This window comes from Schistocerca nitens, chromosome 10 (genome assembly GCF_023898315.1).
Source record: "Schistocerca nitens isolate TAMUIC-IGC-003100 chromosome 10, iqSchNite1.1, whole genome shotgun sequence".
Lineage (NCBI taxonomy): Eukaryota > Metazoa > Arthropoda > Insecta > Orthoptera > Acrididae > Schistocerca > Schistocerca nitens.
In genome coordinates, this window is record NC_064623.1 from 177,243,078 (window position 1) to 177,267,620 (window position 24,543).

At 43.4% G+C, this 24,543-nt stretch overlaps 1 protein-coding gene across 1 annotated transcript in view; it reads left to right on the plus strand.

Moving 5' to 3' along the window:
• The window catches only part of LOC126210492 (zinc finger protein 808-like), a 180,124-nt gene that overhangs the window by 133,067 nt on the left and 22,514 nt on the right, over nucleotides 1–24,543 (plus strand). The window contains exon 6 of the mRNA XM_049939724.1: nucleotides 10,563–10,612. Within this exon, the coding sequence (XP_049795681.1) occupies nucleotides 10,563–10,612 (50 nt within the window). The remainder of the gene's footprint in view (nucleotides 1–10,562; nucleotides 10,613–24,543) is intronic.

Consider the following 24,543-nt stretch of genomic DNA (forward strand, 5'->3'; position numbering starts at 1 on the left):
TTTATTTCAATCGTTACATTTTTTTTATTTTATCTTCTTTGCAACCATGCAGACTCTATTCAAACAGTCAATTTTTTCAAAAATTAATTGTATCTATTCTTTGTTTTTTAGATCATAGAATTATTTGTGTTGATTTTGGAAATCATTGCATTCAGCTTTGCCATGGCGACTTCTGATGAATTGCACAGCTTATACAGAAAGACATTGGCAGAAATGCATATCAGACAGCCTCAGCATGAATTATTACAATATACACTCCTGGAAATGGAAAAAAGAACACATTGACACCGGTGTGTCAGACCCACCATACTTGCTCCGGACACTGCGAGAGGGCTGTACAAGCAATGATCACACGCACGGCACAGCGGACACACCAGGACCCGCGGTGTTGGCCGTCGAATGGCGCTAGCTGCGCAGCATTTGTGCACCGCCGCCGTCAGTGTCAGCCAGTTTGCCGTGGCATACGGAGCTCCATCGCAGTCTTTAACACTGGTAGCATGCCGCGACAGCGTGGACGTGAACCGTATGTGCAGTTGACGGACTTTGAGCGAGGGCGTATAGTGGGCATGCGGGAGGCCGGGTGGACGTACCGCCGAATTGCTCAACACGTGGGGCGTGAGGTCTCCACAGTACATCGATGTTGTCGCCAGTGGTCGGCGGAAGGTGCACGTGCCCGTCGACCTGGGACCGGACCGCAGCGACGCACGGATGCACGCCAAGACCGTAGGATCCTACGCAGTGCCGTAGGGGACCGCACCGCCACTTCCCAGCAAATTAGGGACACTGTTGCTCCTGGGGTATCGGCGAGGACCATTCGCAACCGTCTCCATGAAGCTGGGCTACGGTCCCGCACACCGTTAGGCCGTCTTCCGCTCACGCCCCAACATCGTGCAGCCCGCCTCCAGTGGTGTCGCGACAGGCGTGAATGGAGGGATGAATGGAGACGTGTCGTCTTCAGCGATGAGAGTCGCTTCTGCCTTGGTGCCAATGATGGTCGTATGCGTGTTTGGCGCCGTGCAGGTGAGCGCCACAATCAGGACTGCATACGACCGAGGCACACAGGGCCAACACCCGGCATCATGGTGTGGGGAGCGATCTCCTACACTGGCCGTACACCACTGGTGATCGTCGAGGGGACACTGAATAGTGCACGGTACATCCAAACCGTCATCGAACCCATCGTTCTACCATTCCTAGACCGGCAAGGGAACTTGCTGTTCCAACAGGACAATGCACGTCCGCATGTATCCCGTGCCACCCAACGTGCTCTAGAAGGTGTAAGTCAACTACCCTGGCCAGCAAGATCTCCGGATCTGTCCCCCATTGAGCATGTTTGGGACTGGATGAAGCGTCGTCTCACGCGGTCTGCACGTCCAGCACGAACGCTGGTCCAACTGAGGCGCCAGGTGGAAATGGCATGGCAAGCCGTTCCACAGGACTACATCCAGCATCTCTACGATCGTCTCCATGGGAGAATAGCAGCCTGCATTGCTGCGAAAGGTGGATATACACTGTACTAGTGCCGACATTGTGCATGCTCTGTTGCCTGTGTCTATGTGCCTGTGGTTCTGTCAGTGTGATCATGTGATGTATCTGACCCCAGGAATGTGTCAATAAAGTTTCCCCTTCCTGGGACAATGAATTCACGGTGTTCTTATTTCAATTTCCAGGAGTGTATATTTGGAGTTTTAGGGTATCATTCTAATGGAAAAATTCTTATCGAGGTCTTTCCCCCTACATCGACTCAGGGTGACCCATAAAACATAGTTCAGCAAAGAAATCCAGGATTGGATTATTATGCTAAGATGAAAACACTGTGGCAACAACCCAATGATTTCGTAATAACTGGCAAAAAGAATCCAATTGTTATTATACATTCTAGCACCTAATTAAACTTACGGAACGTGTATAAGTTAAACATTTAAACACGACTTAAATTTTACAGGATCTTCAGCATCTAGCAATTCTTCCAATGCAACTGGTACTATAGAAGCAGGTTCGACACCTTCAAATTCGAAACCTGTCAATGTAAACAACCGTTAGTGCAGTCATTTTTATTATCAGAAAATATCACGGAAGCTGACATTTTGTGGTGGTTAAGTACAATTTATAATCATTTGTCAAGCCAAAGTTCTGCTACTTACATACAATCATTTCCAGAAATGTTTCCTGACTTCCTGGCGCTATCGAAGTGACTGCTTTTGCTGACATCTTTTACAATGACGCCTGCATGAATCTATGGTATCTCGTACGGACAGAAGAAACTGATGACGTTATTGAGGACTCGCGCGCGTGCATTTCCGTCTACTTGAGCTCTCACTTGTGATGGCAGTCAGACAATCAGGTGTGTCGATTGTTGCAGCCAAATGCGAAATATCTGCATTGTGCGTTTCCGTGAAGTGATCTTTACGGCAGAAAGGCGATCTTCAACAGGTTCTATCTGAGGTGCAGCGCAGAGCGTAGCAGTTTCCGAGGTGTAGCGTTTATCATGTCTGCCTAACACGCAAAAAGTCCCGGTTCGGAAAAAAATACGGTTGCGAAGAACAGAAATTGGATAGAGCATTGTTTATGATATTGCTCCTTATGTTCATAGCAAACTTACTGACATGATTAAATAATGTAACAATCTTGTTGTTGAATCTGATGCGATTTTAAACACGGTTTCTCGAAAAACACAAATGGACGTCAATTTATTTGTTTTGATTCATCTTTTTATGCAATCGATGTCGCGATAGGGAGTTTACATATATTGTACAAACGTACTGTTAGACTTTGGAATCAAGATGAGCCACATGTTTCAGCCTGGTGTTTTGACTCTGCTTTTATTTAACACGCTAGGGCCAGTGACTTACTATATGCTTTGAAAGGATCTTTTGGTTCGCAGAGGATTCCAAACATTTTGTAGTTGTTGATGTATGGACCAAATGTTAATTTTAAAGTTTGGAAGGACTTGAATAATGAACTAAAAGAAATTTCTGTTAACACAGAACTCTTGCATTTAGACAGTTGCAGCCTGCATGTAGTTCATGGAACTTTCAAAACCGACATGTCACAAACAAATTCAGAAATTGCACCATGTTTAGAGTCTTATATTATTTGTTTCACGGTTTGCCTACGTGAAGAAGTTAATATCCAGAATACACAGCTTCCTCAGATTTTCCTTTGCACCTCTGTGGCACAAGATGGATCGAAAATTTCAAAGGGGGCCGAACGAGCTTTAAAATTTTTTCCGCATCTAATCGGTCCAGAATTAAACGCTGTGTGATTCAGCGAGTTTGAATACCCTGTGGGAAGCAGTTAGAAACACTTTCTTGGGTCGAAAATTGTATTGTTGAGACAGCATGTTTATTCGAAGATTTTTTACGATATTTCGAAAGCTTTGTACCTATGGCTCCTTTTATGTCCAATGAATTGTTCATTCTTACCACCTCGTTTATGCAGTGAGCTGTCAGATCAGACATTTTGGTAAATGAAAACTCCCTCATGAAGATCAACATTAAGGATGAGAAGAATCTGATCACGAAACAATACTTTGTTTTTGATTTTACTACACAAGATGCCTGGACCTGTCTGACATCTAGATGCGTAATGAAGAAATGCGTTCTTGTATTATTGGTATGATGCAAAAGGTAACCAAAAGATCACCACTGAAATATAAACTTATATGTCCCATTTCATGCTTGGATCCATCAATAGCTTAAAATCAAGAAATGACTGTAATAAGATTGACAATGTGCCTTCAAATTCTTCTTTCTGGTTAACCAGACCATGTCAAACAAGAATTTATCAATATTATTTTGTAACATTGCCCATATTCGAAAATAAATGACATTGTTCAACAGAAGTGAAACTGGTGTGGATGAGTTTTGGATGAACGTCATTAAATTGTCACAAAAAGTGTTGTAACTTTGTAGATATTGTGAAAATTATTTTACTAAATTCAGATGGAAGTTCTGTTGCTGAATGAGGTTTTTCCGTGTATTCTTGAATGTAGTGTTGAGAATCAGAGTGAAAAAAGTCTTGTTGCTCATATAAGATATATTTATGTTGTGATCCATGATGTTGGCAGTGTAGACAATTCCAAAATCGACAGGAGCTAATTCTGTCAATGCACAATGCAAGCTCGTTGTACAAAGATGATAAAAAGAAACAGCTAATTGAAAATGAAAAACAACAACAACAAGAATTTACCAGAAAAAGAGTATAACCTGAAATAAACACGCTAGAAACTTAGAAAACAAAAATGTTGTTTTAAAGCAGTTAAAATTACGACAGAAATTGAACATTTGGGAAAGCATTTTTCGTATAAATATTTTTATTGGTTTTTGATCATATTGTTCATAACGCAATATAAGTTATTTGTTTGCGAAATATGTTATTTAAAGTACCAAAAGCAGAATTTGTTTATGTTCTTGAAATTTAGAGAGATTTAATTTATTTCAAATATAATGACTTGTAGATGTTGTATATACAGGACTTAATTGATTTCATAAAACACCATTCAAAATATGTATGTTACACAAGTATAGCAAACCCGCAGTTATTTGGCTTACAGATTATTTGTGTATATTTCGACGTCTTTTTGGAACTCTAAGAGTAAAGAAAATGAGCATGTTAATTAGAACAAAATAATGTTCCCATTGAAATGCGCTAGTGAGCATGTAACTCACGTGTTACTGCCAGGTGATGCTGTGAGTCCGATTTCTACACATCTGTTATTATTGAAATGTTTTTCCTTTTCTCATTTCATCTCCTCCAAATTCCAGAACTCTGCCCTCACAGCGTTTTTCATTAGGCCTGTGTGTTATTACGCACACCGAAGCATTAAAATTCGTTGATCAAAGTTTGCAGGACTTTACTGATGTTTTAATGCTGTGGAAACTGAAAACCATCGTCAGAAAAAATATAAATGAATAATTGAAACAGAAGAATGGCTGTTCATTTCTTGATAGTGCAGTAAATCATATGAAGCGCAGTGGCTTTTCAAATGTTATTTTGGAAGTGAATGGTCAATTATCTCTCTCTCTCTCTCTCTCTCTCTGTGTGTGTGTGTTTTAAGGACGGGGTGAGATTTCCACTTTCTTGATATACATTCAAACTGACACATTTCGCGTAATTATTCACGACTCAAACATAGCTCATACACTGTCCTATCACTTCATATTGGGTACTGTAGGCATACAGAAAAATTGAGAAACACGATACACACAACACAAATGATTTGCTGCTAAATTTTGGTTACGCACTCATACAAGGATATTTTTTCGGTAAATAAACCAATTTTAGTTTATTGTTGATTAGAGAAACTTCAATGAGAAAGTTCTACACGAATCTTCAAGTTCTCTTTCAAGATGAACTGAAACATTCTACAGTCATTAGTTCATGTGATGTGACTGTGTATTTTAATGTAATCATTTCTGTCACGCGCTGGCTGATTAAACCATCAGTTGATTGTGAGAAGTTTAGTTTAAAAACGAACAGACAACGTTGATCAAACGAAAGCAGTTTAAATACAGCGGTACCGGTATCATATTAAGATGTACAGTATCCTCCAATAGCGAAAGCTTGACTTTTCTATTACACTGTATGTGGTGCACATCATATCATGACATGGTTCAACTTTGACGACATAGCCTATATTTTGAAAATACGTAACTTGTTCTTTCCAATAAAGTATGTTTGCTAACACCGTTGAGTAAAAACAAGTGACGCGGCAACCTGGAAAATTATCATTTTAACCTGAGAAACCTGGAAAAAATCTTGAACTTGAAAATTAAGATTCCAAGAATGTAATCGTACTTACGTTCCGGAGACACCTTGTACTTCTGGATGACTTTCATCATGTAATTGAAAGGACATTTTTTTTCCCTTTAGGACACACACGGATGAGTCAAAACATGACTATTGCTCACTGCAAGAGTGAATATCACTTGGGGTGTAGCGGGCATTTGATGTGATAAGGAAAACACATAAACATATGTAAGGAACATTTTATAAATAACACACACACTTTTTTTATTACAGATTTTTTTTCAGTCTCTTTGCAGTCCTTCAAGATAGCCTCCCTGCTTTTCTACGAGAGACCCCAACCACTTCTGTTCATCTGTCGAATGGCTCGGATAGCGGCGGTGGAAAGCTCTTCCAGATGAAGATTACGACGTCCACGAATTGGTTTTTTCAGCTTTGGGAACAAGTCGAAGTCTTTTGGACTCATGTCCGGTCTGTAGGGAGGATGCGGCAACACTTACCATCTGCAATCGCCCAGTTTTTGGGCTATAACATTGCCGATATGCGGCGAGCATTATCGTGGAGAATGAGTGGTGGAGCCTCGAGCAACTGGGGTCAGAGATTACGATAATAAAATACTGTGACACTTGTTCCACGTGGGTCTCTGTCTGATGGAGCACCTCGAAGTGTTTTTGGACGTAGAGAATCCGAAGCTCTCCACCCATTCGACTGTGGTTTCAGTTCCTGCTCAAAGTCTGTAATCTACGTTTCACCAATAGCGACAATTCGACTTTCTCGACCTTCATGGTCAAATCGTTTGAGAAAGCCTGCATGTCCAGGCATTCCTGCTTATTTAGCAGTCAAACTCATCTCGCAGAAATTTTTCTCTTCTTCAACTCTTTTGACAGATTACGGAATACTGATGTTGCGGGATTTCCCGTGGCTTCAAAGAGGTCGCAGTGCGATCTTCAAGAGCATCTGCCACAATTTTCACATTTCGTTCATCTGTTGACATTTTTGGACCTCAGGTCTTGGATTATCGTCTATGCTCATACGAGCGCCTTATCGTCTATACTCATACGAGCGCCACGAAAACGATTAACCCAACGTGAAACTGTGCTACTGTCGACTCACTTCAGACATCTCTTAAAGCAATGTGGGTTTCTGTTGAAGTTTTTGCTACATAAAGTTTCAGTCTTGTTGTATAGCTTTTGGTCTTCAACCCCTGCAGGGTCCATTTCTACCTTTCGCCAATATTATATTAGAGCACGCATTGAAGAAACAGGAAAAATGTACTTCTTCCTCAAGCGCTCAACTTCATCTGCTGTAATTTTCATTGTTGTTGCGTAAAAAAATCCACTGTAATACCTACCTGTGCGTTATTTAGGGAATGTCCCTCGTGTAAGATGAATGGTAAATGTGAAGATATGGGATGCAAAGGAGGAAATTCACTGACATAAGGGCAGACCGAGCGTGGTGGTACAGTGGTTAGCATGCTGGACTCGCATTCGGGAGGGCGACAGTTCAGACCCGCGTCCAACCAACCAGATTTAGGTTCTCCGTGATTTTCCTAAAATCGCTTCAGCCAAATGCTGGGGTGGTTCCTTTGAAAGGGCATGGCCAATTTCCTTCCCCATCCTTCCCTCATCTCATGGGACCGATGACTTCGCTGTGTGGTCCCCTCCAAATCAGCCAACCAACCAACAAAGGGCAGATTGTTATGGTTCAGCACCTGAGATTGTGCAAAGCTAGTAGGCTCTTCAGGTGCTGCTTCCGTGGAAAATAATTGAAGACTGTGAAACCATGAGTAGATAACGTGTTGGGTGTCCAGGCTTCATCACAGGCCAGAAACTTGTTCGCTCTGTATACTAGGATAAACAGTGACCTCTGGCTATCTGATGACAGAGTGCAGTGCTGGTGCGAGTACAAACGTTTCAGAGCACATCATTCAGTGCTCATTGTTGAACACAGAGATTCACAACAGAGGATCCCCATGTGTTCCCATGTTGACCAAGCAACACTGTCAATTACAATTGCTGTGGGCAGAGGATCCGCGAGATTGGACCATAGTTTAATAGAAATGTGTTGCCTGATCAGATCAGTCCTGTTTCTTGTATCCAGATATGCCCTTGTCCATGTGAAAGGCTGCACAAAATTGTACCAAGCCATGGGTGGAGGCTGGTGGACGCAGTATTATACTATGGCGGATATTCATCTTGGCGTCCATGTTAGTAATTGAAGGCATCGTGCCATCTGTGGACTACATGAGTATAATAGTGGGCCACCTAAATCGCTTCATACGTGATTTATTCCCCAAAGATGATGGCATATTCAAGCAGTATAGCTGCCCATGTCGCAAGGCCAGTATCATGCTGCAGTGGTTTCCCGTATGTGATAGCGAACTCTCGCTGATGTCTTGGCCATCCAGTTCGCCTGATCTGAACACAATGGACAAATCTGAGACACTATCAATTACCAGTTCTGTGCCCACAAACCATCAGCCTGTAATTTATGGCAATTATTGGAACCGTTTGTAGACATCTGGTGTCATAGATCTCTGGAAAAATGCCATGGCTTTATGAAATCCATGTCCCAGATGTGTTCCGTTGTGCTCAGATCGGATCAGGGGAATTATATGACCAAGACAACAAGGTCAGTTTATTATCATTATTGCATTCCAAATGTGGATCAACACACTGTTGAACAGGTCGTATTGTTGTTGTGGCTTACCAGCATATATGTTTCACTATGCACTTTGTGGGTTTTTTGTGACTTTGTGTCCTTTTGCACAAAATACTCGTATATTGGCCTATCTTTGAGAATTTGAGGATTGTGAACTGTTCCACAGCTAAATTATTATTGCTGCTCTCTCTCTCTCCAGGGGAAGGCAAATGTCTCAAATTTAACTCTTGGCCTTGCACACAGTTTTAATCTGCCAGGAAACAAATCAGTGCACACATCACTTCAGAGTGAACATTTATTCTGGATACAATCCTCTAAGGCTGTGATTAAGCCATATCCTTTCTTCACATGCTAGTCCGCATAGTCCACAAGGGGTGCAGGAGAACTTGTGTGACGTTTGGAAAGCAGGAGATGAGGTACTGGCAGAAGTAAATATGTGAAGGTGGGTCAAGTGCCATGCTTGGATACCTCAGTCAGGAGAGCACTTGCTCGTCAAAGGGAAAGGTCCCAGATTTGAGTCCTGGTCGGCACACAGTTGTAATCTGATGGGAAGTTTTAAATCTGTGCACACTCTGCTGCAGACTGAAAATTCCTTCTGGAAACGACTGCTATATGACCTTGATATACAAAGAGCATTCCTACCTTTAGAACACACAGATGTCGTCTTCAGTGAGAAACGAGGAATTGAGGAACTTGTCTATACACACAGTGCACTGACATAAGAGCCATAGAGGTGAACTGTAACCAGACTGAATCAGTGCACTAGATTGACGGCTTGTTACATCAGCCAACCTAAGTGAGGCTTTTAAGTAGTTCAGCATTCTCGTTTTTTCAGATGCAAGGCAGATCCCCAATCTCCACCTAAAAAAAAAAAAAGTTAAAATGCAACAATATACAAAAACAGTTTGCATGACCCACAGATAGATGATGCAAATGATTTTCCTCCTTTTGGTAACTTGGTGACACTGGTAGCGGTTAAAGTACTCGGTGATAGAATTTTGAGTAATTGCTGAATGATGGAATAGGAGACATTGCCAGAGGCAGAGCAGATGCTACAGAAGTAGAGGCCTTGGACAATCACAATCACTAGGAACAAGAAGAGAGGTTGTATGCATTTGTAGGGTTGGGCAAATCCCTCAAAACTCAGGCTGATAGGAACCCACTTTCTATGAGGCGATGAATTGGCATTTTATATGAGGTGGATAACCTTTAGCATGGGTTTAGGGTGACTTGCACCTCCCCCCTCTCCATCCACCCTACCTGCCTTCATTCCCCCTATGATCTCCTATTTTCCCCATGAAAAAGGAAAATCTAACTCCTACAGCTATGAATGCTGTAGTCTATTATTATTATTATTATTATTATTATTATTATTGTGGGATATCAGCAGGCAGCCTGTGCGTAGGTACTGCCAGCTCATGTGTCTATGGTAAATAGCATTTCTCTGCTATGTTCAGATTGTGCAAGTGGGCTGCAATGGCATGGGCTTCAATTAGAGTTTTGAGCACATTATTGTGAAAGAAGATACACAGCTGTGTTGTAATTTGTTGTATGATTTCCTGAGTTTTTGGAATTGTGTTAATTTATTTACTCTGAGTTTTAAGACAGCAAACTTCTGAAAGTTGTGTAAAGTAAATAATTAATTTATTTTGTTGATTTTGCTGTGTTAATGTCAACAAATTCTTAAACTATTATTTTAACATCCCGTATGTACTATTTGAGTTTACTCACTGCTTACTGTTCACAAATTGTATGCGCAAGAGGGTAGCCATACTGAAAGGTGTGAAAGCATTTTCAGTCTTATTCCTTTCCACAGTCGCCCATTTCATAGAGCAGGTTTCTTGTGCCCTTTTAGTGAAGACAACATGAGTAAATAACTGGGACATGGTGTAGAACTTCCTCACTTTCATGTCTGTTCATATGTTATTTGGGATATTATGTTAGAGACAATGTACTTTTATATGTTTTGGAATTCTCATTTCAGCTATCTGAACACAGTTTTCATTAGCTTTGCAGATAGTTCAGTTTTCAGTACCATATAGTAACAATGTGTCTCATTATTGCTATTACTATTATTGTTACTACTACTGCTACTAGTATTTACTTGTTAGTACTATTATTATTATTATTATTAATGTTCGTAATCCTTTCAGGAGCTACAAATCGAAGTGGAGCCAACAAATTGTGGCAGTGACCAAGAGAGGTACAGTTTTTTATAGTTCTTTTTAGTTTTTTTCATTGTTGCTTTGGTATTCAGCTTCTTGTTCAAGCAGCTATCTAGACCATCTGTGCAATGTTTTAGAACAACCCCATGATACACATTTTGTATTGACCTGTACTGTCATTGACTCAAAAATTCCACCTTCTTATTTGCTTTCTTCCTTATCTTATTTAATGTACTTGTATGTCAGCACCTTCTGTGCAGTTTTCGGTGGCGAACAGTCATTTACCCGTATAAAAATATGTAAACTCTGTCATTATTTTGTTGCCATTACTTTTTCAAATAGAATATAACATTTAGTTCAGCACATCTTACTCAAAATGGCAATTATAACGTTAGTTGCACATGAGAGCTGTCTGAAATGTAATCTTCATTTTCAAGTAGCCTACTTTAGGAAGTACAGGGGGAGGGAAGTGGTCAGTTATTGAAACATTCTCCCTAACTGACTCGTACAGCAGGTCTGTGGGCGTAGAGCCACAATAGGGAGAGAGCCTCATTGCTTCTTGTTCGTTACAGTGGCTGTTCAAAACGAGCTTTCTAACTGAAAAATTGCTCCAATGTGAAATCCATTCTGTAATGTGGTTTTTAGTGGCACTCCTAAAAGTGTGGACAGTCCACTACACCTACACTTTCGATTGTGGGTGGAAGGGTAAAGTAAGGAGGCGCTGAAAGCCACATTGTCTATGAAACACTGAAATTTTGCAAGTGTGAACTGGGGACCATTGCCTATGACTACTGCCCTCGTTAGATTCCAGTGATGAAGACTTCTCACTTGTAGAATACACCTGCCTCAAATATGAAAGTTTTGAGAAAAGAATGCAAGATACATAAATTTCAAAAAGGCATCCACATAATCTGCAAACCTGCTCCCAAGAGCATGCAAAAAAAAAAAGAAAAAAAATTGTGGAAGAAGCTTATTGAGTTGCAGACTCCGAATTTGAGTGGGCCAGGTGGTCCTTATCTATCAACAGCCAGTAGTCATGGTGGCAGGTGAGTATCTTCATACCCACTATCTGACATACAGCAGTGAAATCACCTTAACGTTGAAGTGGGCAGAACTAACATCAGATGAACGCATTCTCTGTGCCAAGTAGTAGCATGTCATCTTGAGCTGTTCAGTGATGCCTTAAATTAAAATAGCCTTTGATTGTTTGATGGTCTCATGCTGGTAGTTGATCAGGCTGATCTAAATTCACCTGTTACAACACTTGTCGAAAGATATTCTTCTTTGATTCTTCTGCAGTTGTTGGTCTGGTAATAGGAAATTCTACTAAAGCATGGCATGCCTCTGTGTTGGTCTTAAAACACATGACATCTTGTTGGCTGAAATCAGGTTCTGGATCAGCTGGAAACCTTGGGAATGCATCCTCATTGGTGTGCCAGACGGAAGGCTTGGATCCAGTGTGATACTCATGTGCTAATAAAAACATAGTGTACAGCCTTAAGCCTTTGGACTGTCTTATCTGGTAAAGGAGATGAAGGACTGAAAACTGCCAACAGTGACTTGTGGTATGTCATGTGTTGAAATTTTACACCATGTGGACATATGCGGTATTTATATACAACATAGGGGGCCTCTTTTTTTCTATTTCCACGTAATTCTGCTGGATGGAGTTTTGTGCTTCAGAAATGTATACATCAGAGTGTTTGGAACAATTTTGCTCATTATGGTATGACTCCCTCACTACAATATCAGTCGTTTCCCAGGGAATGCAAGTTTAATCAAGTTGCAGACTGTTTGAGATTGCAGAACATAAACAGTTAGACACTTGTTTGAGATAGCACAACATTTTGTCACACTCTGTTGACCATATGAACTTTGCTCCCCTCTTCTGAGTCGCATTGAGGGATGCAAGATCTATGCTACATTGTTAGTGAACCTACCATTATTGCAACACACCGGAACATTGCAGATGAACTTTGTTAGAGAGTACTGAGAAGTGATAGGGATGCTGGAAAATCCACAGGAAAGTCCTCAATGCTGATAGCCAAACGGTGCGTCAAAACAAACCCTGTTGGGACTTCAGATCCAGTGAAAGTATGTAAATAATTAGTTTCGAAAATAACACTTCGCAGATAAAGGTTCAGAAATGTGTCTGCAACAACTTGAGAGTTGAAAGTTTCCACAGACTCTAACAGAGCTCTTTATCTTCCAAACAAGCATTAACAGAGTTGCCCAGAAACTAATGTGATGAGTGTAATGATTTGTCCTGTAGGTGATCAAGTTCCACCCTGAATCCTTCACAGAGGATGTGGAGGTATAGGTCAGTTGGGGCAAAATGGGTAACTGTGGTTGATTTAACACACATCTTGATATGTACGTCTTTTGCTCAGCCTAATCCAGGAGAAAAAAAGTTTGAGAATTTTGTATATGATTCATTAAACGCTTGGAAAGATACCAAAATGGGTTGTCCATCATATGTTTGAAGGTGGCTGGAGTGTTATACAGTCAGAGCTGCACAACCCTCAACTCATAGAGGTTATGAAGAAAATGTTTTCATTGTTAGCGTGACTGTGTGTCTGTAGTTGAAAATACTTCACCACTTTCAAGCAGTCTAGGGTGCCATCAATGTGCAGCAGGGAGTAGACACCTTTCTTCATGATTTTGTCCAGTTGTCGGTAGTTGAGACAGAAAAACCATGTGCCATCCTTCACAATGACCACGGAAAATAGCAAGGACTCTCTGAAGGTTCATCTTTTCGACTTCCTCCCGAATTATGCAACGTTCAACTGGTGACACCCCACACAAGCATTGGCTAATTAATGGATGATCCCTAGTGTAATATCGTATTTTACTATGGATTGCTTGATCTGTCTTTTCTCCACTCCAGATTCCAGTGCATTTGAAAATTGGAGGAGACTGGTTAACACATACCGACATTGTTTCTCAGTCAAGCTAGATCCTTTTGGCAATTCCATAGTAGCCCTTCCCCTGTGTTGGCTCTAGTGATAGTGTAGCATTATTCTAAGACAGTGGCACTCAGTTATCAATCCTGGTTTGGTTCGACTGTTCGTATGCACGTATGTTAAGGGACGAGTAGTTGCTGCTTATGACAATTGAGATGTTGAGATCAAAAGAGGGACATGTTACTCGACAGCAGTTTTGATATATATTGAATAAATGTTATAATCTTGAGCATCGTTATTCCACAAACCTTACAGTTACTCCCACAAGCTCATTAGGATGAATACATTGTTATACCAAAATCTGTAATCATAGAATAAAGGCATATAACAGAAAATGGTAATAGAAAATGATTGCATATCTCCTTTTTGCTTTACACAACACTCATTTCATGATAAATATTACGTAACTAAAATATTATATTTTCAATCAAAATATTCTTTTTAATCATTTCAGCATGTTCATACACATTCCTATTATCTGTATAAACATTCATAATTAAACAATACATATGAAAGTAGACAGTATAATGGAAGACAATATCCTTTTTAGTGCCTTGGCTTGCAACATGGGAGAGTTAATTCCACAATTTTTACTTGTTAAACAACCCTGTTTATTTTGACAGACACACATGTTCATAAACTTATCACCTTTGATCACTGTCTCCAACTTCACTTTCAGATTCATTGTTTTCAGCTCCACCGGTCAGTTTATTAATGGCACTTTTTTTTTTAGAATATTATCAAAATATTCATGAAACTGGAAGGGGCTAACACTAATCATGCATGAAACATCATGCAGTTCCTCAGGTTTTAGAGGAATGACATCCATGTACACTCATGGCACATTATAAAAATGAGGGACTATCCACAGTAACAAGAAGAAATCCGTATTTCACCATTCCACTATTACTGGGTGAAACAGAGACACATTTTTACTGAACAGTGTACTCAGATACTTTGTTTACTGCGTCCTGCTACAGTGCTGCCATCACATCTCAAGTTCTTTTATGCAATATTGGGACTTGTCTCTGTGACAGCTTTTTCTGCATGAGAAGAAATTCTAACAGTGATTTAGACACAGACAAATCACTGAACAGATCCTATTTTAGAAACAACAGTTATGGAATCGTATGAAAATAACAACCCGAAAATGATAACAAGTCCCCTTTTTGATCTCAACGCCTCAATTAGTGATTCACAGTTCTCTTTGAACAACTATAATGTTTATGATTGTCACTGATATGTACTTATAGGTTTCTTTTGTGACTTTTAGTAGCTTTTTGCAACTGATGAAAGCTTCGCAGTGTAACTGAGCATCTAGATTGATGACTGAATATCACCTCATTGATGACAGTGGGATAACAATGTCTTCAACGGCAACTAATCATCCAGAGGACTCTTCATCATGTGTTCTTACTGGAACGGCTTCATTAACCTGTAACTCTGATCTTCCACAGTCTATGACTGCTTGGGTTTCCTGCAAGAAGTGCCAGCCAAGAGTGACCTTACAACTACATCACTAAAATGACAAATCTGAAGGGCTGTGTTCTGTCATCGATTGTTATTCCTGCAATACATGTTCCCATCAGCTGGATGTATTTCCCATTTGTGATCTTCACAAATGTACAATCAGTTATGTATCATGAAACGTAGTCTTCCTGAGCTGGGAACAGTCAGCATTTAACATTAGAGAAAAAGAATCCCCTGAGTCAGTGCTTGGACAGGTTGGCTGCCCACGATGACATAAATGAGATTTTCTGACATCTAGTTAACTGTTGTTTATGGAGGATTTTCATCTGTGGTGGCCTCCGTAGAGGATTGCCTCAATTAATTTTCCTGGTTCAAATGGCTCTGAGCACTATGCGACTTAACTTCTCAGGTCATCAGTCGCCTAGAACTTAGAACTAATTAAACCTAACTAACCTAAGGACATCACACACATCCATGCCCGAGGCAGGATTCGAACCTGCGACCGTAGCGGTCGCCCGGCTCCAGACTGCAGGCAGGATACGAACCTGCGACTGTAGCTGCAGCGCGGTTCCACACTAAAGCGCCTAGAACTTTGTGACCCTGACTACCATGTGCTGCTCATTTGTGCGAACTTGTTATTCTGGTTCGACAATGTGGCCTTCCTGCACCCACTGTGAGACGAACCACGTTAATCATGACGCTGTTCCATGTTCTTCGCTAACAGCGAACATGAACAATGTACCTCCTGCTCCACAATTAATAAAAAGTGACAGTGACACTTCACGAACCGGTGTTTCACTGTGCTTGTACAACAATAGTGTGGACAGTGCTCTTATTGGCTTTGCTTCAGGACCTGCCTGCGGTGTCACTTTTACAGCCTCACATTAACATTCGCATTAGCTCGATCCAATTAATCTTACAACTGCATCATGTTTGTATTCACACGCGTCGGACTCGCTCTCGCTTGCTACACATCATCTTGTAACCACGCCACATGATGTCTCCTGCAGTCCATGTTTCATGCAACCGACTGCACTACTGGCTGCCACATCAACTGTACGTCAAGACTCGCGACACACATCCAGGCTGCGCAGCCTTGCTTCCGCCACACCATCCAGGAGAACAACAAGCAGCATCACATCTCAAGCTTTCCCCATTCCTCATCTTTGGTTCCCCATCGCGGAAGGCAACTCTCACACCTGGGTCGCCCCCCATTGCGCCGTAACTGAGCATGCGCAGTCGCGCTAATGCTGGTACGATGCGAGCTTCGGGGACACTGAGTGCAGCTGTCAACATCGCTGTCAACACCCTAACTTACCCCACAGCCCGTGAGAGGCGCCACGGGCCGTGTCAGATTCAGAAGTCACCTCGATGAACAGGGGAACGTCTCATGAACACTTCACTAAACAACAGACTATATATTCTCAACCAGAACAGCGGCCTCCACTTTCTCGTCGACACCGGTTCTCAGGTTCTCACTTTGCAACCTGCACCTTCTCTACTGACGACTGTCACACCACAACTTCGGTTGAAGGCCGCCAATGACTCCGTCATTACCGTTTATAGTTCACAATCCCGCAAACTCGACGTGAAATCCTTCATGTCGTTCATTTGGACGTTCATTATCGCTCACGTGAGCAAACCGGTTCTTGGCGTCGATTTTCTTTAGGCCTTCCATCTCGTTCCTGACTGCACATGGGCGAGTTAACATACTCATCTTCCGGATGTTCTGTCAAGGCAATCTGCGACTCTGTTTCCTCGAGAACGTGTCATGGGGTCACTGCCCCTCGAGCAGATCGTGTAACTCAACCATCTTTGGCGAGAACTACATGTGGTAATGTGTCGATTACATGAAACGTATTCTGGACATTCAACAACTCCATTGAAACCTCATGCGAAATGGACTTAACAATGACAGTGAAATGCTTGCCGCCACATCCGCATGGCTGTCTTCCTGCGGTACGTTACCTCCTCAACCACCTCCATTACTTGCCTCATGTCGCTACCTGTGGATGTGCTGCAGCCACACGCCAACATGAGCCACCTGACAGACCCGCTGTGACCACGGAGGCACCACAGGTTAGTGACATGCCTTCTTGTTGCACATTGCCCCATACCTCTCAGTGCCACTCCCCTAAGGCCTCGTTTGTTATGTCCACAATTAAGAATGGAACAGTGCACCGCATTAACACGACCCCTGGGCTCAGCGTGAGTCGACGCCCTCGCAAGCTAAACCCTGACTGTTTGCGTACAGCAAAGGCCACAGTGGACGAGCTTCTGCAGGTGGGCGTTGTACGTCTTTGGACAGTTGCTGGACATCACCGATTCACATCATCCCCAAAAACGATGGTTCAGTCAGACTTTATGATGATCAGTGCTTGCACCATCATAGACAATTATCCTGTACCTAACATTCAGGATTTCACGCAGTACCTCACTGGTGATACAGTGTTTATCGTTTTTGACTACAATAAGATCTCCATGTGTCCAGAGGACGTCCACAAGATGATTATAATCACGCCCTTTGGTCTGTACAAGTTCCTCTTTATACTACATGGTCTTAAAACGCCGTTCAAAAGTGGCAACTGTTTATTGATGGTGTGCTCTTCAGTTCTCATTTTGGTATGCATCCCCTGATGACATTAAAATTCTCACCTAACTTTGACACCCATTTATCCTACCTCAAAAAAGTTCCTTTCCGCTGACAGATAACAGTGTCATGATAAGCAATGACGAGGGCCAACTTCCTGGGAATGGTTAATTTGTAAGTCCATCATCTACCCCATGTGGCCTACTTCTAAACCTCCTCACCAAAGTGATACAAGAATAACTCTGGCCAACACACACACATGAATGTGGGATATACAGTGGGCCTTTGAACACATAAAGGGTGCTGCCACATAGGCTCATCCACTACCTGCAGCTCAACTCTCAGTTACTGCAGATGTTAGCGACCTGGCCATTGGTGCTGTACTGTAACAGAAAACGGGTCCCAACAGCCCCTACGCTTCTGTTTCTGCAAGCTTACACAATCGCAATGCAAATGGTTCATTTGTTTATGAAGCCTTCTGTTACTTTCGAGAGTACACAGAAAGATGCCTCCTTGTCATGTACATCGATCACTGGCCCCTCATGGATGCTAACTGTAATGCTCCCAAATACAAATGCCACAGATGATACAGACACTTAGCAGACTAATCGCACAATGCAGACTAATGTCCGACATGTAAATGGTACAGACATTTAGTAGCTTATTACCTCTCACACATTGACACCATTCTGTCCACTGTGATTATGAGAGATTTGTACAGACTCCACACCTCCATGATCTTCACGATCCCGTGGAAAACCTTCATATCGAACCCAGGCTCATATCGTGTGTTACTCAATTTGGTTCTCTGTGACACACAGCAGAATTCGACATGCCTCTTGTCCCACAAACTTCCCATCACCCAATCTTCTAGCAATATCACAAACTTACATATCTTGTAGTGCATCCAACCACATGCATTACCACTGAGCGTTTTGTTTGGCTGTATATCGAGAAAGACTTCAGTTGTGGAGAAGAGTGTGTGTTCCCCATCAACAAAGCAAAAACTCACAACACATCCAGCCACCTCTAGGTCGCTTTTAAATACTCAAGGGTCAGTTACAACACATACATGACGACCATGTTCGCTCCCTGCCTCTCTCAGCCTTGTTGGCTCCCTGCTTCTCTCAGCCTGGCTAACATTCATTATATCGTATCGGTCATTGACCACGTGCAGACGACAGACGACCCCCCCCCCCCTCCTTCCAGATATTGTGGCAGAATCAGTTACGAAGGCTCTGGTGACTATTTGGTTCACTCATTTTGGATGCCCCTCATGTATCACCACAGACAAGAGCAGACAGTTATTCCTAGAAATTTGCAATTTATGTGCCACCTCACGCTGCATGCCATTTGTATGCCATCTGCAAAGCAGCGAGCTTGTTGAGAGGTGGTTCCATATCCTGAACGCAGCTGCAATGTGCCACAGAAGCAAGTGGACTGACACTCTCTTCAGGGTACTTCTTGGTGTGTGTACGGCTTGTAAACTTGACCTGGACACCTCATTATCCAAGCTGCTTTATGGAGAGATGTTGTCACTCCCTGGCGATTTTGTTTTGCACCAGAGTGCCTCCTTGATAACTCCTCTGCTTGCCCTCGTTGACTGAGTGAGAAAACACATTACCTGATTCCGCAAACCTTCTCTGTCACCTCACACTACCCAGAAAACCCTCCTTTTCAAGGGGCTTTGCCTATTCATCATGCTTCTTGAAGACATCATATGTGCACCCGTTCAAACCCTTACTCGGGCTCCCATGAAGTGCTTCATCATGGTGCTCACACATTCAGTACCGACTCAAACCAGCCTGGACACTCTATGATGAACTTGCGGCTACCAACACCTCATCACCTACTGTGTTCTCCTCGCCTAATGCACCCTCTATTCTTTGGATGCATCATTCCCCTTGAAAGCGAGACTGGATATACAATGTCTCTGCCCTGAGAATCTCCAGCTCACTGATGCCAGTGGTGATCTAATCATCAAAGGGATACTCGCAGGCTGTGAGATTCAAACGACACTGACAAACACCACTTTCCTGTGACATTCCCACTATCTGCAGACATAAGTGGTTAGACTCCCTCTGCTCGCATCAGCAACAACGGCTGTCTCACCACCACCGCATCACACTTGCCAGCCCTAGGCTGCGAGCTCGCCTCAGCACCACCTGCCCCAGTGCATACAGACATTCCCTCTTCCCCACCAGTCACCATGCTTTATCGTGCAGGCCACACCATTTTCGCGCTAGCACAGCTGCACAATTACGAACTCTGTGCCTTACGGTATGCACTTACTACTTGCAGTAACGCTCCCACCTGGCCATCAACTTGCCATTGTGCTCCGCACTAAGGGGGGGGGGGGGGGGGGGAACAGCTCTGTCGGAACAACAATACCGCTGACCAATCGGAGTGATGAGCAGCCAGGTCTGTGACTTTGTAATGTATTGTCGTTCATAGTTGTATGACATTTTGTACTCTGTACCAACGGTGTGCTTTATTATCTGACACTACTGCGTACCACAGTTCCTCAATGTTAATACTGACAGTACTTCTACTACTGCTGCTACTTACAATGATAACAATAATAATAAATGATAATAATAACAATAATGATAGTTGCGGTTATAAAAAGAATTTCTAGTGTACAAGGTGTATGTTTTCTGATGTGCGTTCTGGAAAAGGAAATTATGGAGACTGCACCAGCTAACAAAACTGGGAAATAAGGAAGATCTATTTGGAGAGTAGCATGTACAGGGTAACGAGTGTGTGCAGGGACAATAGTAACCATCATTGTTTCTTTAGGAGATGTGTCATTTACTGTCTTCTGAAGCTGGAGGTGTTATTAATTTTTCTAATTTGATGGGGGAGGTTATTCCAGAATCTGTTTCTTGCTGCTGTGAAGGATTTAGAGAAAGTGACTGAACAGTGGAGTGGAACAGAAACGATTTTGCTCTGATGGGAGAGGGTGTTTCTACCATGTTGTTCAGACATATATGTTACGGTCGTGGAGAGATATGGGGGACAGTGTATATTGACAAAATAGTAGAGAAGGCAGAGGATAGGGAAATCTCTACCCTTGTGTGCATGCAGCCAGGATAGCTCTGCACATGATGGTGACATATGTTCAAAGAGTCAAATGTCATAGATGTAACACACAGGCATTCATAAACAGTTCCACGAGCCATGAGCTTTCCTGCGAAATACCTTGCAGACAAAGTCACTGTAATCAATAATTGGAAGTATAAGTGTTTGTGTAAGTCTCTTTCCCTGGTCAAGAGTTAAGAGGTTTTATATTTTGTAGGCCATGGAGAGATGCTGATGCCTTCTTGCGCACTGCAGTCATGTGCTCAGTCCAGTTTAGATTTTCATATATTATTACTCTTAGCCACTTTGTTGAGAGAGAGATGTTGGTATTCGTCCCATTTAGGCCAAAGGTAGTAAGGATTCCCAATATTTCGGAATAATGAGCCTACAATGACCAACCAGTACCGCTTGGGTTTTGGATAGCGCACACGGGTCGGCATTGAGATTCTCAATAGCTGTATTCACTTGTATTTGTTTTCCACTTGGTTACAACTGGAGATCATCAACTTACATGTGTATGTATCTGCATTAGGGCAAAACTGTAATGACATATCATTGACATACAAGCAAAATAGTACAGGACCTAATACTTCATTCAAAAATGGCTCTGAGCACTATGGGACTCAACATCTTAGGTCATAAGTCCCCTAGAACTTAGAACTACTTAAACCTAACTAACCTAAGGACATCACACACACCCATGCCCGAGGCAGGATTCGAACCTAATACTTCATTGCGACTATGGCGCTGGACATGACACATTGCTAGCGAAACGTCAAGTATGTGCGAAATCATTGTACTGCGCTTTGTGAGAAATTTAGGTTGTGAAGTTTGGCAAGTAAAATATCGAAGTCGACAGTGTCAAAGGCTCTGCTGAAGTCTACAAAGCACACCATAGGCGCCTCTTGCGCATCAATGACTAGCTTCAGGTCATCTGTTACCTTTATTAAGGCAGATGTTGTGCTGCAATATTTACGGAAACTTCATTGGTAGTATTGTTAGCTGGTCTTGGATTAAACACTCCTGGAAATTGAAATAAGAACACCGTGAATTCATTGTCCCAGGAAGGGGAAACTTTATTGACACATTCCTGGGGTCAGATACATCACATGATCACACTGACAGAACCACAGGCACATAGACACAGGCAACAGAGCATGCACAATGTCGGCACTAGTACAGTGTATATCCACCTTTCGCAGCAATGCAGGCTGCTATTCTCCCATGGAGACGATCGTAGAGATGCTGGATGTAGTCCTGTGGAACGGCTTGCCATGCCATTTCCACCTGGCGCCTCAGTTGGACCAGCGTTCGTGCTGGACGTGCAGACCGCGTGAGACGACGCTTCATCCAGTCCCAAACATGCTCAATGGGGGACAGATCCGGAGATCTTGCTGGCCAGGGTAGCTGACTTACACCTTCTAGAGCACGTTGGGTGGCACGGGATACATGCGGACGTGCATTGTCCTGTTGGAACAGCAAGTTCCCTTGCCGGTCTAGGAATGGTAGAACGATGGGTTCGATGACGGTTTGGATGTACCGTGCACTATTCAGTGTCCCCTCGACGATCACCAGTGGTGTACGGCCAGTGTAGGAGATCGCTCCCCACACCATGATGCCGGGTGTTGGCCCTGTGTGCCTCGGTCGTATGCAGTCCTGATTGTGGCGCTCACCTGCACGGCGCCAAACACGCATACGACCATCATTGGCACCAAGGCAGAAGCGACTCTCATCGCTGAAGACGACACGTCTCCATTCGTCCCTCCATTCACGCCTGTCGCGACACCACTGGAGGCGGGCTGCACGATGTTGGGGCGTGAGCGGAAGACGGCCTAACGGTGTGCGGGACCGTAGCCCAGCTTCATGGAGACGGTTGCGAATGGTCCTCGCCGATACCCCAGGAGCAACAGTGTCCCTAATTTGCTGGGAAGTGGCGGTGCGGTCCCCTACGGCACTGCGTAGGATCCTACGGTCTTGGCGTGCATCCGTGCGTCGCTGCGGTCCGGTCCCAGGTCGACGGGCACGTGCACCTTCCGCCGACCACTGGCGACAACATCGATGTACTGTGGAGACCTCACGCCCCACGTGTTGAGCAATTCGGCGGTACGTCCACCCGGCCTCCCGCATGCCCACTATACGCCCTCGCTCAAAGTCCGTCAACTGCACATACGGTTCACGTCCACGCTGTCGCGGCATGCTACCAGTGTTAAAGACTGCGATGTAGCTCCGTATGCCACGGCAAACTGGCTGACACTGACGGCGGCGGTGCACAAATGCTGCGCAGCTAGCGCCATTCGACGGCCAAAACCGCGGGCTGGTGTGTCCGCTGTGCCGTGCGTGTGATCATTGCTTGTACAGCCCTCTCGCAGTGTCCGGAGCAAGTATGGTGGGTCTGACACACCGGTGTCAATGTGTTCTTTTTTCCATTTCCAGGAGTGTATATTCTAAGGCCTTGGGCAGTGAGAAAGAATGCAAGGAGGTTGGTAATCAGAGGATGCTGTGGCATCGTGCTGTTTAGGTAGTGCCTTAACTAGTCCATGTTTCCAGGCCTCAGGGAAGACACTTGTGTTTAAGGGGTGGTTTAAGATATCTGTTATAGTGGGCAGTAGTGGTCAGTTATAAGCTTCATCATTCGGTCTGTGGTACCATCTTGTCCAGTCATATGCATGCTGGCTGGCTTTTTTGGAGATATTGCAAGTAACGTGTTTTAGGTAGTATTTCTCGTGACTACAGTCGTTTACCATTATGAAGTAATCAAAGAGTCTCTGTTTAGTTTGATGTTCAGTTGTGGTTGTAGGTAAAGTGAAGTGCTGTTCCAGTTCTTCGCCTGGAACAGTGGGATCAGGTGCAGTTTTTACTTTGGCAATACGAAGAGCACACAGTTTTATTCATCGGACAGCTGGTCTATTTCTGTTCTTAGTTGATGCGTGAGTCTAGCATTTCTCACAGTTTGACTGACTCTTCTGCTTCTGCTTGTAAGCAATATGATTTTCTGGCAAAGGGCGCAGATTATACACTATGTGATCAAAAGTTTTCGGACACAGGGCTGAAAATGACTTAGAAGTTCGTGGCGCCGTCCATCGGTAATGCTGGAATTCCATATGGTGTTAGCTTACCCCTAGCCTTGATGATACAGTAGCTTCCACTCGCGCAGGCATACGTTCAGTCAAGTACCGGAAGGTTTTCTGGGGAATGACAGCCCGTTCTTCACGGAGTGCTGCACTGAGGAGAGGTATCGATGTCGGTCGGTGACGCCTGGCACGAAATCGGCGTTACAAAGCATCCGAAAGGTGTTCTATAGGATTCAGGTCAGGACTCTGTGCAGACCAGACCATTACACGGATGTTATTGCCGTGTAACTACTCCGCCACAGGCCGTGCATTATGAACAGGTGTTCGATCGTGTTGAAAGATGCAATCGGCATCCCCGAATTGATCTTCAACAGTGGGCAGCAAGAAGGTGCTTAAAACATCAATGTAGACCTGTGCTGTGATAATGCCACGCAAAACATCAAGGAGTGCAAGCACCCTCCATGAAAAATACGACCGCACCATAACACCACCGCCTCCGAATTTTACTGTTGGCACTACACACGCTGGCAAATGACATTCACCGTGCATTCGCCATGCCCACACCCTGCCATGGCATCGCCACATTGTGTACCGTGATTTGTCACTCCAGACAACGTCTTTCCACTGTTCCATCGTGCAATGTTTACGCTCCTTACACCAAGCGAGGCATCGTTCGGCATTTACCGGCGTGCATCCGCTCGATCATGAAATGCAAGTTCTCACCTCCCGCCTTACATAGTACTTGCAGTGGATCCTGATGCAGTTTGGAATTCCTGTGTGATGGTCTGGATGGA